The 14,939-nt window shown below is 55.1% G+C and overlaps 2 protein-coding genes across 3 annotated transcripts in view; one reads left to right on the forward strand and one right to left on the reverse strand.

The window, feature by feature from the left end:
• CPPED1 (calcineurin like phosphoesterase domain containing 1) overlaps positions 1 to 14,939 on the forward strand; it is a 175,085-nt gene that overhangs the window by 133,696 nt on the left and 26,450 nt on the right. The gene's annotated exons all lie outside the window — the stretch shown is intronic.
• The window catches only part of SNX29 (sorting nexin 29), a gene marked incomplete at its 3' end in the record, with an annotated part of 419,909 nt that continues 409,756 nt past the window's right edge, over positions 4,787 to 14,939 (reverse strand). For both annotated transcript variants that reach the window (XM_084881120.1, XM_084881121.1), the window contains one exon: positions 4,787 to 9,373. In XM_084881120.1, coding sequence (XP_084737246.1) covers positions 9,244 to 9,373 — 130 coding nt within the window. The remainder of the gene's footprint in view (positions 9,374 to 14,939) is intronic.

Below are 14,939 nucleotides of genomic sequence, written 5' to 3' on the forward strand. Positions count from 1 at the left end.
TGGCTGGCCTGGGGGAGGGACTGCAGGAGGTTGGCCGGCTATGGGAGATTGGCTGTGGGAGCACACTGACCACCAGGGGGCAGCTCCTGCATTGAGCGTCTGCCCCCTGGTGGTCAGTGCACATCATAGCGACTGGTCTTTCATCATTCGATTGATTAGGCTTTTATAATACAGACAGTCCTCAGGTTATGTCGGACTTGATGTACGTCATTTTGTGGTTATGGTGCATTCTCCCATTTATTTATATTAAAAAAAAGTTCTGTCATTTTGACATATGTACATATGTTCTTTATGTTTATTATTTACTAGAGGCCTGGTGCATGGAATTCATGCATGGGAGGGGGGGTGTTCCTCAGCTCAGCCTTCACCCTCTCCAATCTGGGACCTTTTGAGGGATGTCCCACCAGGATCGGGCCTAAACGGGCAGTAGGACATCCCTCTCACAATCCAGGGCTGCTGGCTCCCAACCACTGGCCTGCCTCTGCCTGATTGCCCCTAACTGCTTTTGCCTGCCAGCCTGATCACCCCCTAACCACTCCCCTGCTGGCCCAATTGCCCCTAACTGCTGTCCCCTGCAGGCCTGGTTCTCCCACCCCATCCCCCAACTGTTTTCCTCTGCTGGCCTGGTCCCCCCCTAACTGCCCTCCCCTGCAGGCCTGGATTCCTGCCAACTGTTCTCCCCTGCAGGCCTGGTACCCCCCACCACCAACTGCCTTTTTCTGAAGGCCCAAGTTCCCCCCCCCTCCCCAACTGTCCTCCCCTGCAGGCCTGGTCTCCCCAAACTGCCCTCCCCTGTAGGCCTGGTCCTCCCCAACTGTCCTCCCCTGTAGGCCTGGTCCTCCCCAACTGTCCTCCCTGCTGTCCTAGTCCTCCCCAACTGCTCTCCCATGCAGGCCTGGTCCTCCCAACTGCCCTCCCCTGCAGGCCTGGTCTCCGCAAACTGGCCTCCCCTGCTGTCCTGGTCTCCCCCAAATGACCTTCCCTCAAGGCCTGGGTCCTCCCCACTGTCCTCTACTGCAAGCTTGATCCCCCCCCCAACTGCTCTCCCATGCAGGCCTGGTCCTCCACAACTGCCCTCCTCTGCCAGCCTGCTCACCCCTAACTGCCCTCCCTGCTTGCCTGATCACCCACAACTGCCCTCCCTTGCAGGCCTGGTCCTCCCAACTGCCCTTCCCTGCAGACCTGGTCCCCCCAAAATGCCCTCCCCTGTAGGCCTGTTCTCCCCAACTGCCCTCCTCTGTCAGCCTGGTCACCCCCAACTGTCCTCCTCTGTTGGCTTCACCCCTAACTGCCCACAACTGCCCTCCCTTGCTGGCCATCTTGTGGCAGCCATCTTGTGTCCACATGGGGGCAGCCATCTTTGACCACATGGGGTGGCCATCTTGTGTCTTAGAGTGATGGTCAATTTGCATATTACTCTTTTATTAGATAGGATTTACCACAAGAAAAGGTCAGGAATTGTTATCTTTTAATTTATTTTACTGTTTCACTTCATTACTGCTGTGCATGTGCTCCATGTGAGGGACGTAGGTGCTTGTGTAGGTGGGTTCTTACTTACGGTGAAAATTGCATTACGTCACACTGTAGGAATGGATCTCCGATGTAACCTAGGGGCGTACTGTATATAGATGCCTGCTTTTTATAACTGGCAACTTGTGCTTCTTAACCCTGTTCCTTTTATTGTCATTCCCCAACTCCCTCCCATCGAGCAACCATCAATTTATTCTCTGTATCTGTGACTTTGTTCATGTTTTGTTTGTTCATTAATTTTGTTTTTAGATTCCACATATAAGTGAAATCATGTGGCATTGTTTTCTCTGTCTGCCTTAGTTCACTCTGCACAAAAACTCTGGGCCCATGGCATTGCAGATGGCTGAATCCATTGTCTGTGCCCACTGATGGGCATTGCCTCCCTTGTGATTACACCTGACGTCCTGTCAGTGATGAGTGTCTGAGTTTATCATCCTAACAGACACTGCTCCTACAGCTGTTCCTACTCCAGTCAGTGGTTGACGTCACAAATTCCCATCTTTATAATTGAGCACAGACATCAACTAAGAGTTCCTCTAACTGCACTGATCCCCTAGTTATGTGGCTGGGCTTTGACAGGGCTGGGTTTGTGCCAACCAGGTGTGAAGGCGGGACAGGGGCTCGGGGCGTTGGGAGGAGCCCTGGTGTCATGGCCCTGGGGTCCAGTGCTGGGAAAGAGGGTGAGGACAGGTGTATGTGTTTTATATTTTTATATATTTTTAGGCTATTCCCCCCCCCCTTTTTTTTTCTTTTTAGTTTTGTCACACTGGGAGACTTCAGTGCTGTATTTATATTTTTATTGATTTCAGAGAAGAAGGGAAAGGGGGAGAGAGATGAAAACATCAATGATGAGAATCATTGATTGGCTGCCCCCCTGCGCACCCCCTACTGGGGACTGAGCCCACAACCCAGGCATGTGCCCTTGACCAGAATCGAACCTGGACCCTTCATTTTGCAAGCCAGCACTCTATCTACTGAGCCAAACAGGCTAGGGCAGGTGTGTGCGTTCACTGACAGATGAAGGTCTTGATGAATTGGAAGCATTGCTGCCATGCACTGTAAGGACAGCGACGGGGCAGAGGGGAGCTGATGCCAGGCCTTCAGAGGCGCAGGGATTGCTGCCCTCACCTGGAAGAGGCTCACGTGGCTTTAGGAAACAGCCTCCAGCCCGGCTGGTATGACTCAGTGGTTGAGTGTCGACCTGTTTGCCAGGAGCTCACAGTTCAAATCCCTGTGAAGGCACATGTCAAGGTGCAGGGTAGATCCCCAGTGTAGGGTGTGCAGGAGGCAGCTAGTCAATGATTCTTTCTCATCATTGATGTTTCTATCTCTCTCCCTCTCCCTTCCTCTTTGAATCAATAAAAATACATTTAAAAGGCACCTAAAGGTACTATATTAACAAAGTAGCAGCCTCGGAGAGGGGGGCTCAGAGAAGTGAGACCAGCAGGAGGAGGCCAGTGAGTGGGGCACCGACCCTCGAGGAGAGGGGTGCCCTCCCTCAGGCAGCAGCGCGCTGACCCTTGGGAAGTGGGTGCCGACCCTGGTGAGGGAGGAGAAGCAGCTCACAGGTCCACAGGAACAGAGGGGTTACAGGCAGGTGTATGAACTTCAGAGGAATTGAGTTTCTAAGGAGGCAGAGTGGTTTAAAACAGGGAAACGAGAGTTAAAATGTGGATTAGGGGAGGACAAGAAGACAGTCTGTACCTGGGAGAGCTTGGGAGCAGGTCCGTGGAGTGGGGAAAGCTGTGTGGGAGCTGAGGCTCCACGAGGAGAGCTGAGGGGGGGATGGACAGACTAGGCTGTGGCCCAGACAATGGGCTGTCACACCCAGGCTGGGGGCCTCAGGCGGCACACATCGGTACGCAGTTCTCTCGTCTGCTCAAGCACAGAGCAAGGGCCTGCTTCTCAGTGGTGGTCTGGGGTTAGGTCAGTGTTTCCCAACCTTCTCTCATGATGAGAATCACCTGGTGGAGTTGTTAAAACACAGATTCCTGAATCCCAACTAAGAAGTGCTAAACTAGAATTTTTGAGAACATATAGGTAAAATTGCATACCTAACTTAGTGCTCTGTATATAAAATCTGTCTTAGAGCACTAGTTAAGTATACAATTTTACCTATATGTTCCCAAAAATTCTAGTTTAGCACTTCTTAGTTGGGATTCAGGAATCTGTGTTTTAACAACTCCACCAGGTGATTCTCATCATGAGAGAAGGTTGGGAAACACTGGGTTAGGTAAATGGGAGGCTGGCCACACACACACACACACCCCTAAATGCAGTGTTTGCCCTGCGGCAGGCTGGGCTCGGGCCAGTGCCGACCCCCTCCATGAAGCCCTGATCAGACCCTGCCGGGTTCGGTGGTATTAGACTGCCTCACACCTGGGCTCTCAGCTGAGAATCTGTTTCTTCTCCTCAGTTCCCATGATTAGGTTAAAAAGTTAAGACCCTTGCTGTCAGTATGAATTTTTAAGCCAAGGTCATTTTTGGGGGGGTGGGGGGGTAGAGGGAGGGTGTGGCATTTCTTTTTCATTCTGCAGGTCACAGCTTAACTGCCAGTCACTTCTGCCAACGCATCTTCACTGGGGACCACCTCATGGGGGAACCCGGGGCCTCTCTGAGACATTTCTGGCTTCATCTAGTGGGAGGCGGCCAGGGATGCTGTGACCCCCGGCCCTCAGTGCACAGGACTGGCGGCAGGTGCCCCGCCCATGCATCCGCAGGGCTGAGGGTGAGACCGCCTGGGCCCCATTCTTCCTGCCCATCCCGCTCACTGGAGTCCTTCCTGGCACTGCCTGCGGTCCGCGAGGGTCTGGATGGCTGACATTTTGGGGGGAAATCATCTTACTGTCATCCTAGGCGAGTCCACAGACGGCAGGCGTCTTTTCTGTCTTGGTCACTGCCGCATGCCCAGTGCTGGCACGATGCCTGGTATACAGTCGGTGCCCAATGACTGCCGGTTTTGGAGTGAGAAGGAACCTGTAATGAGGGTTTTTCTCTGTGGATTTACTAGTATTTCTCTGTCCAGCTTGGACAGCTCTGCCTAATGCATCACGTGAAACTTTGCTACACTTCAAATTAAACTGTGTTCATCCCGTCAAATCCTGTCCCCCCCCCCCCCCCCCCCCCCCCCCCCCCCCCCCGGCATCGTGTCACCTGGTGAGTGGCTTCCAGAGGTGTTTGTTTATAACACACAAGCCCCTCCCCTCGCGCTGCGGGAAGGGAAGGAGGCGAAGAGACAGAGGCCATGACTGAGTGCTTAATGTATAAAATGTCACCGTTTTTATTTGCCATTGTAAAGAGGTGGATCTCCTCCAGATTGTAACAAAATTTCCACAGCTTATTCCAAAAGAAAATGGTAATACAAGAGATTTTAGAAAATTAAACACATTTGTTTAAAAATTCTATCATGTAAACCTTAACATAACAGGGTAGTTACGATAATACTACACGTTTCAGAGAGACCCGGCCCACGTCCAGGCCTGGGGCACAGACTGTAGCCTAGACTCCACATCGTGGCCACATTATCCCTGACCACCAATCCGGGGCCCCGCCGAGGGGACTGCGCCAGGCTGAGGCCTCCCACGGTGGATGTGGCTCCTGACCCACAGCCCCCCCCTCCCCGAAGTATCTGATGAGTCAAGCAGTGCTTACTGAGCAGCTGTGCAGGGGGTGGAGCGAAGGCTGCAGAGGTGAAGATGGTCAGGATGAATCCAGAGAACAGAAGCCCTAGTCAGCTCCGCCCCTCACCCCCGGAAAGCCGGGTCCCCGGGCTCATGTCCGAGTGGTCAGCACTCTGCTCTCCTCCCGCGTCCCACCCCCGTCTCTGCAGTGGCACCTCCTGTCTGGTCTCTGGGTGGAAGAAGTCACCAGGGTGAACGTGGCCTCTCCCTCCACAGCTCACGTGGCCAGAGGTGGCCTGAGCAGACTCGTGGGCAGGTGGCAGCCTGGACAGGCCAGCTAGTGGCTTTCCAGTTTCCATGGAAACATGTTCACGGGCCGTAGAACTGACCCCTGGACATCGAAATGCTAACAACTCCAGCATGCTCTACCGTGGATGGTTGTCCAGGCACCGTTGAAAGAAATCAGGTTTTTTCCTAAAGAAGCTGACTGTGTCAGCGGGAAGCCACTCCGCATGGCCTTGGGGCTTTGTGACTGAAGTCAGGAGAGTTCACTGGCAGTGTCCTGGCAGAAACAGAAGGACTGTGGGCTGAGCAGGGGGTTCCAGAGCTCGGGCTGGTCGGCCTCCACCCTCATGCCTGTCGATCCCGGAGCTGACGTTTTAGCTTAGAAACATAATCAAGACCGCGTGCTACAGAGACATGAAAACAAACTTTTGGCACAGAAATCAGATAAAATATACAGTGCTACAATTGTGCAAAAATAGCACAGAAGCTAATCCGAACAGCAAATATTTAATGTTAGCTTTAATGAAACAATGCACAATATTTGAAACATGATCGCTGCGAACCCCTTGCTCAGAAGCAGACGCTGCCCGGGGAAGGCCTCTGCCAGGCCCGGCCTGCAGGCTGGGGAGCCATCTAGCGTGCACCACGTCCCAGAGGAACCGCCAGGGAGAGGTCCGCACAGGAGGGGTGCCCATCCAGGATATGCCTTAGCCGGGCTGTGCTGGCAGGTGGGGCCCTGGCAGGGCCCTTCTCAGGCAGGTGGGCCCGCCCATCCTCAGGGCGAGGCTGAAAGCCAGCCTGTTCTTTACAGTCAGTTACACGCTGCCAAGGTGAGCTGGAGTGAGTGCCACGGTGAGGACGCTAGGCTGGTGCAGAGGAGCCAGAAGGAAGGAAGAGGGACTGGTTAGCAAGCCCTGCTGGGATCCAGAGAACAGGCCTGACCCCAGGTGAGGGGCAGCGGGCACTTCTGGGCTGCTCTCACAAACAGGTGGGGTGGGCTGAGGCCTGGGACCTGTGGCCCGGTGCTCAGGTGGGCAAACTTCCTCATGTGATACCAAGAGAGAAAGGAGGCCACCAGCTGGCCAGCCACAGCCGGTGATGGGAAGCAGGTAGTGCTTCGTCTCGTCACCTGGCTGGCGGGTGGGCGGGCAGTGCGCCTGTGTCCTGTGTCCTCTCACATCGGTGACAACGGTGTTATCGATCCTACGATGTGAACAGTGTTGATTGCCTCTGTTGTGTTACAGGCACAACACACAACCTGCCTCCCTAGTAAGTTCCAGTGGTTATGACGGACTCGTCTTAATAAGCTCCCAGCCGGGCAGAGCTGAGTGCAGTGATTAGGTCACGCCCACATCCCCTGCTCTCGCTGTTAGCACCTCCTGCTAGGTTTCACACGATATCTTGTCTTCACTACTCAATCGGGTGACCCCAGTGTGCCCAGCTGTTAGGTATTAAAGGAGAGCCACCTCCTCCCCAGGGCCTGACTGGACAAACGTTGGGCCGGTCTCACTGCCGGCTCCTCACGGGAGCCATGTGCCGGGCATGGATGCTAAGTGGGAGCCGCCAGGCTGAGCCCACTGCGGGCTGTCCTTTCCGTGATGGTCATGGGGCTGAGGGGTGCGCAGGGAGGCCAGTGGCCGGCCCTCAGGACTGGACCCAGGTTGAAGGGTAGGAGAAGTCCCGAGGGGCAGGCATCTGTGCACCTGGCTGGGCCCAGGGTCTGTCCTGCTCTGGGAACAGGAAGCCCCTCCTCCCACACGCACAGCAGGGCCAGGGTCTGAATGGACTGAATGGACTGAATCACTGCAGAACATTCCATGTTTCCAAACTTAAGGCTTTGAGGAGTTGCTGTGATGCGCATGTCACATGCATATCTGAGCTAAAACTAGGGGTGGTCTGTATGTGAAAGGTGATTTCAGGGTTTCTGCATGATCACAAAACAGGGTGCAAAGAGCAAGCAGCCCAAGTTCTGCGCAGCCCCAGGAATGTGCTTTTACAACCAGTGGGGGAGAGGGGCGCATTTTCCACGAATGATTCCGCTTCGGAAGATGGAAGGCAGGCTCCTCCTGTGTGAATACAGGCTGAGGGGACTTTCTCCCGCTGAGCACCTGTCCGCCTGGCTGTCAGAGCAGGCTCCTGGAGGTTCACACTGGACGTGTTTCGGGGCAGGCGCTGGCAAAGGCCGCTGGAGGTGGGCGCTCCATTCTGTATCTAACACGACCAGGAGGAGAGGCGTCGGGAGCAGGCCCCGCTGTCCGGACAGCAGTGCTGGACGGTCTCTCGGCTGCGTCACGAGGACGGAGGTGGAGCAGACAGGGGGGTGCGGGGCAGAGGGAGCGAGGCATCCTGCCCATTTCGGAGGGTGGCTATCCCAGCAGCGCAGCGGCCGGGGCGCAGTGGGGCTGGGAGTTGAAACAAAGGAAGGAGATGCTGCCTCTCTGGACACAGCGTCTCTCGGGTCCTCTCATCCCGAGCTGACCACAGGGTCCCTGCCACTCACTCTGCCGCAGCCCGAGAACAGCAGGCCCTCGGCCCAGCTGGCTGTCCCCTCAGAAGGGATTCAGGCCTGTGGCTGTGCAGGGCTGCCATAGGAGGTGGCTCTCCAGTCCCTGGTGGCGCCCGGAATGCCTGCACAGGGTTTCCTCCGGGGACAGCCCACCTGGGCCGAGGTCTGGGTGGAGCTGAGGGCTCTGGGACACGGAGGTGGTTAGCTCCACTGCCGTCCTTCACACGTCGTCATCCTGTTCCCTATGATCCGTCCTCCGTTTCCCTCATCCCCGTACACTGTCACAGCCTCACCTCTGCTTCCTAGTGTCTCCCAGAAATGCGGCCTCCGCATCCCAGTGCCCGTGCCCAGGGGAGAGGCACGTCCATGGCTGTGTGCAGCCGGTGCCCTGGCCCTGGAGGTCTGAGGGGGAAGCTGGGGGAAGCCGGGTGAGGCCACGCTCTCCCCTTTATCTGTCCAGGGGCACAGGGTCCTGCTCCCCTGCGAGCACGTGGGGGCAGAGGGTGCCCTCGAGTCTGTCTTAGGGAATGACCATGATCTGTTCCAGGTGGACACATGTCCCAGTTCACAGGAGCCATGGGGCAGCCCACAGAGCTCGGGGCCAGGTCTGTAGGCTGAGGGCCTCAGAGCCTCTGCAGAACCGCGTCTCTCACCGGGCAGCCCTGGTATCTCCACCGGGGGGGCACCAGGTTGCCACTGATGGCTGGTTGGCTGGGTGGGTGAGGTCCCCCGAACCTGAGAAGGTGCCTTGGTCTCCTGGGCCCGCTCCTCCCAGCTGCCAGGCCCTGGGAGCCACAGTTCAGCGTTGCCCACGGGCTCCTTCGCACGCAGGCCCGGGGTCCCTGTGGGAGAGGCCGCAGAGTGGAGGCTGGCCATGGGGCGCTAACAAGGGGTCGGTCCAACAGCTACTGGGGAGAGTGAAATGGAAAGGAACCCGCCCACTGGCCATAGGCGGCAGCAGGCAGTTAGAGGAAGAGGAGTAACAGTCATTACTGCTCCCGGCAGGAAAAGCCAGAGGCAGCTTCTGAGGGAACCGGGGCTCCAAGCCCGCCTGGCCTGTCCGCCGGTCCCTGAAGGGAGGAAAGGAGGCCTGGCTGCTGGGCAGACCCGGGAGAGTGCCCACGTGTCCACGTCTGACCAGTTTAATCGGTGCCGTGCGGCCGGTGGGAAGGTGTGCTCTCAGGTCACCGGTGCGTGTGGCCGTCACTCCAGGTGGCAGGTCTGGCTGCCATGGCCGGACTGGGGCAGGAGGCCGGGAGGCAGCAGCGCAGCACGGAAGCTGAGCCTGGGCGTCCACGGAGGTCAGAGGTCACCGCTCTGGGGCTCCACGTTGCGCGTCTCCCTGGGCTGGCTGCGGGACAGCTTGGGGAAGCGGGAGGCCGCCCTGGGCCGGCTGCTCTTGCTCAGCGGCTCCCCGGGCGGGGCGGCGTCTCTGTAAGAGAGGGGAGAGCGGATAAGTGGGCTCCGAACGCAGGGACCGGGCTCCGGAGCGGGGCTCATGGACAGCTGCTCCCAGCTGGCTGGTGATGCAACATGGAGACACAGAGTACACTTTCCCTTCCAAAGCACCAGCACAGCTGTGGGGCCACCAGCTCTGGCTGTGAGAGAAGGGACCAGCCATAGCCTTCACCCCTCCCACACCCGCCTCCCCCGCTTTCACTGCTCCGCAAAGGCACGCTCCGGTAGAAGAGAAGGCGTTGAACACACTGCAGACACGAGAGGTGCCGCACAGACCCGGGAGGCTGCAGGATTCATCCTAAGAGGGCAGTCGGGGCAGATGCCAGCATGGAATAAGGGGGTCGCTGATACTGGTTACGCAGAGAGCGGGGGTGAGGACGCCACAGAGGAGCGCATCTGCTGACCCGCCCGCAGAGGTGTGATGAGGATTCGGCTAAAACAAAGTGGGGGTCTGGGCCTCCTCCCTGTGCGGTTGGGCTGGAGCCTCAGAAAAGACCGGAGAGTGGATTGTAGAGGAGAGAGAAGCAGAATTTGAGGGCCCGGGTTACAGGGCATCCTCGGTGGCAGACCGAGGGAGAGAGCTGCATGGTTCTCAAGAGATCGCTGGCCTGTGCGTGACCTGGGCACGTGGCCAGGACACTGTCATGAGACGGGGAAGGGAAAACACAGTATTTCTCCAGGAACACATGCGAGGTGGAGATGGGGGAAACGGAACACACAGAGTGGTGATGTTAGGACACCGCGTAGGCTGTCCGTGTTCCCGCCCGGCCCTGGAGGCGTGGTGTATCCCATGGGAAAAGGGCCGTGGATTCATGTGGAGGAAAGGGCGTAAAAGGTGCACACGTGGATAAAAACGACGTGAGGCGCCGTGCAGCAGCTCTCACAGCTGACATCGTAGTTCTGGGCGGCCAGGACGAGGCAGCGTGGAGTGGGCCTGCGCCATGCTGTGATCTGCTCGTTTCTAAGCACAGGAATTAAAACACTCTTTCAGGGAGGGCACACCCTGCCATGTAAGGGAAACCCTGAAGGACGTTCATGCTTTCCTCATCCCAGGTGGGAAGCGCTGTCCCAGGCACTGAGGATGGCATGGGGAACAAGGCAGGTTCTCCTGGCCCTGGAGCTCACAGGGATTTTAACGTGCCATATATATATATGTATATATATAAAAGCCTTTTTAAAAAAATATATATTTTATTAATTTTTTACAGAGAGGAAGAGAGAGGGATAGAGAGTTAGAAACATCGATGAGAGAGAAGCATCGATCAGCTGCCTCTTGCACACCCCCTACTGGGGATGTGCCCGCAACCAAGGTACATGCCCTCGACCGGAATCGAACCTGGGACCCTTCAGTCCACAGGCTGATGTTCTATCCACTGAGCCAAAAGCCTAAGTGACTGAACGACCTAATGACCATTTGACAGGTTGCTATGACGTGCATTGATCACCAGGAGGCACTCAACACAGGAGCTGCCCCCTTGTGGTCAGTGCACTCCCACAGTGGTGGTGCCGCTCAGCTGACGGTTAGGCTCCAGATGCCGGGCTCATGGCTGGTGAGCACAGCAGCAGTTGCATGAGCCTCTCTCGCTTCCACTGCAGCACTACTGAGCAGCAGCAGTGGCAGGCACAATGGGGCCGGGACGGAGTGGCGTGGCGCCCAACTTGGGCTCCTCCCTGGCCTCCTGCCACTTTATGCACTACTGCGTCTCTTGGGGGATATCAGATTAACAGTCCCAATCCTGAAACTGGCAGTCCAACATCCCCTGAGGGGACCCAGATTGCTAGAGGGTACAGGCCAGGCTAGGGGACCCAACGGGTGCAGATAAAGAAGAAACAGTGTGCTTAGGCTTTTATATACATAGATGACATGTTAACATCCCTGTGAGCTCCAGAGGCAAGCTGCCTGAAGATGGCAGGAAGTGCCCTGAGAGGGACAGGGAGTAAAGGGTGCAGTTGAAGGCTCCGGTGGGGAGCCCACAATCTGGTTGTGTTTTAAGTGGCTCCTGTGTGCTGGGCAGAGGGTGGGCTGGAGGGCAGGCTGTGGCTGTGAGCTCTGACCTCCTACAGCTACTGTGACACACCTCCACACATATAGTGGCTTAGGACTTACAGTCCTGGAGGGCAGACACCTAGAATGGGACTGCCAGGGCGGAAGTCAGGTTGCATCTGTTTTCCCACTTTTTCCGTCCCCTCAACTGGCTGTCTCCATCGCCAAAGCCGCAGTGTAGTAACCCAGATCTTCCCTCCTCTAAGGACCCTGTGACTGCACCGGGCCTGGATAACCTCCCTCTTCTGAGACCAAGTCACAGCTGAGGGGTCCCCTCTGCCACAGAAAGGGACATATTCACAGGTCCCAGGAAGCAGGGTGAAGGCATTTTGGGGGCCATTCTACCTAGCACAGATGTTTCTTTCCTTCCTCCTTCTTCCCTTCCCCCTTTACCTCCCTCCCTCCTTTCCTTTTTCACAGCACTTATTGTTACTCCTTAACTTTGTATTGCTAAACAGTCCTTACTCAATGAACCTTTGTGAATATTTTGGTTTAAAACACTTTAAAGTACAGCAAAATATTTCATTGGTGGCTTAGGTGCTAATCTGTGCATTTTCTTTTTATAACTTTTTTATTTTTCAATTATAGTTGACATACAGTATTATATTAGTTCGAGGTGTAAATCATAGTGATTAGACATTTATATGCCTTATGAAGTGCTCACTCATAAGTCTACAACCACCTGACACCATACATAGCTATTACAATATTATCGACTGTATTCCCTGTGTTGTATGAACATCCCTGTGGCTGCTTTTATAACTGGCCATTTGTACATCTTAATGCCTTCACCTTTTCTCCCAAGTCCCTTCCCCACTGGCAACTATTAATATGTTCTCTGTACCTATGAGTGTTTGTTTTGTTTATCTATTTTTTTTTTTTAGATTCCACATATTAGTGAAATCATATGGTATTTGTCTCTGTATGTGACATTTCACTCAGTACAATACCCTCTAGGTCCATCCCTATTACAGATGGCAATATTTCATTCTTTTTTATGACTGAGTCCTATTCCCTTGTGTGTACGCACCATCTCTTCTGTATCTGTCTACTGATGGACACTCAGGTTGTTTCCACAGCTTGGCTATTGCAAATAATGCTTCAGTGAGCATAGGGGTGCGTACTATGTCTTTTCTATTTCTTCATATAAATAACCCAGAAGTGTATTCTTATGCTGGATCATAAGAAGTGTTATTTTTAGTTTTTTGAGGAATCTCCATACTATTTTACTTGGTGGCTGTACCAGTCTGCATTCCCACCAACAGTGCACAAGGGTTTTCAACAGTGCGTGAACCCACACAAAGCCAACTGCCAGCTGCATTTCCTTAGATAAGGTCCTTGCTCTTGCTGCTGTAACTAAGGTGGGTGGTTTTGAGCATTATGTGGATAAAGCTGGGCAGTACCTGGCAGGAGTAATCACCTGCCTGTGGGCTTTGCCAGGTGCCAGCGAGGCCCTGGGTGTACAGAGATTAACAGGAGTCCCAAGAGCCTATAGCCTGTTGGAGAGGGGCAGGGTGGGCCCAGAGCAGACTGTGACAGTGGAACATGGTGGCTGCTTCACACCGGGCACACAGGGTGCTGAGCTCTGGCAGTGAGAGGGCTTCCTGGAGGGAAGAGCGAGAAGGATGGGCAACAGAAGTTGGATGGTTCGCCGTGAGTGGCTCTTTAGATTTGCATGAAGGCAGGCGAGGCGGCCCTGTGGTGGCTGTGTGGGCCCAGCGACTTGCCCTCCATGGCAGCAGGACTGACCTCCGGCTGCATGGAGAAGCCACTGAGATGGCGTCTGTCAAACACCCAAGGCTGACTCAGTGAGTGCGGCGGGTACGCAGGGTGGACTGGAATGGGGCGGGGTGCCAGTCCATCAGAGCTGGAGCAGGCCTAGGGGTGCTAGGCACAGCTCAGTCTAAAGGCCAGAGTAGCAGTGACAATGAGCTAAGCCCCCTGGGGCTGGGAGTGAGAGGGCAGGACTGCTGTACACAAAGTCCCAGGAAAGGGAGAGTTGATGGCGCCGAGGCTCTCTGGAAGATAAGCCAGCTGGGCCAGCTGAGGGCAGACACTGGGGCAGGCCCATAACTAGTGGGTGATGGGTGGCAGGGCAGCTGATCACAGGGCTGGTTCTGTTCAAAGCACTAAGCTGGAGAGAAGAGAGTGGGAACAGGACTCATTAGCATGTATGAGGCCAAACCACACGAAACTGACATTCATATTCCAGGTCAAAAACCATCTAATAGTTTCATGGACCTGTTGGCCATTTGCATGTCTTCTTTGAAAAAAATGTCTATTCAAGACCTTAGCCTATTTTTAAATCAGAGAAATGCAAATCAAAACCACAGTGACACCGCCTCACACCTGTCAGGATGGCAGGAATCTAGAAAAGCAAAACGGTGCCGCCGCCCATGCCAACAGTATGGAGGCGCCTCAAAAATCACCAAAGGGACTGCCTTCCGACCCAGCCATCCCACTTCTGGGTTTTATCCTAAAAACTGAAACCGGGATCTGAGATATCTGCCCTCCTACTCACTGCATTATTCACAACAGCCGAGATTCGCAAACCCCCCAACCCCGGGGTGGGCAAGTGGATGAAGCAAGTGTGGTGTGTGCGCACAGTGGGGCGGTCAGCCTGTGTGACACCGCAGAGGACACTGCTGAGTGAACCGAGCCCGTCACAGAAGGACAAACACCCCAACACAGTACCTAAGAGTCAAACTCACGATCAAAGGCTGCAGAAGTGGTTACTAGAGGTGGGCGAGATGAGGGTGGGGAGTTCTTGCTCAACTGAAACCCTATGGCTGTTGATTAGCAGGGGTCCTCAAACTTTTTAAAGTGGGGGCCAGATCACAGTCCCTCAGAGAGCTAGAGGGCCGGACTATATGAACTACTAATCCCTACTGTAACACCTCGGCTGCGCTCACTGCCCAAAAAACCTGGCGGGCAGGATCAGACTCCTCTGCAGGCCGCATGTGGCCCGCGGGCCATAGTTTGAAGACCCCTGCTCTAGAGATGCCATAGAGCACGGTGCCCACAGCCACGTACGCTTAAGATTTGCCAGGAGGGTAGAGTGCGTGTTAAATTCCTGGTTTAAAAGCAGTACCTGAAGGCATGGGGTTGTGGGGTGTGGAGCCTGGTGGGGAGGGGTCTGGGACGGAGGAAGGGGAGGAGCCTTGCCGGGGCCTGAGGTGCACCCCCAGAGCCCAGGGCATGTGTGGGAGGTTCCAAGGAGAGGAAAGACCTCAAGTTGATGAGAACAAACTTAAAAAAAAAAAAAAAAAAAATCATGGCCTTTATTTAACTAAGATTCACTGGAGCCCTGCAGCCGCTGCCTCCAATCCATTACCTTCTCTGTCTTTGAAATTAAATTCTCACTCCTCACAGCCTGCGTTAGCACCAACTCCCTGCCTCCCGCCTGGTGAAACCCAGGGACAGTGCCTGGAGCAACGGGCCGAGGAGAAGCTAGCTGTCCCTTCCCAGCAGCCTGTGCTTCCGGGACAAGGTGGGC

This window comes from Pipistrellus hanaki, assembly GCF_964339955.1.
Source record: "Pipistrellus hanaki genome assembly, chromosome: 4".
NCBI classification, from domain to species: domain Eukaryota; kingdom Metazoa; phylum Chordata; class Mammalia; order Chiroptera; family Vespertilionidae; genus Pipistrellus; species Pipistrellus hanaki.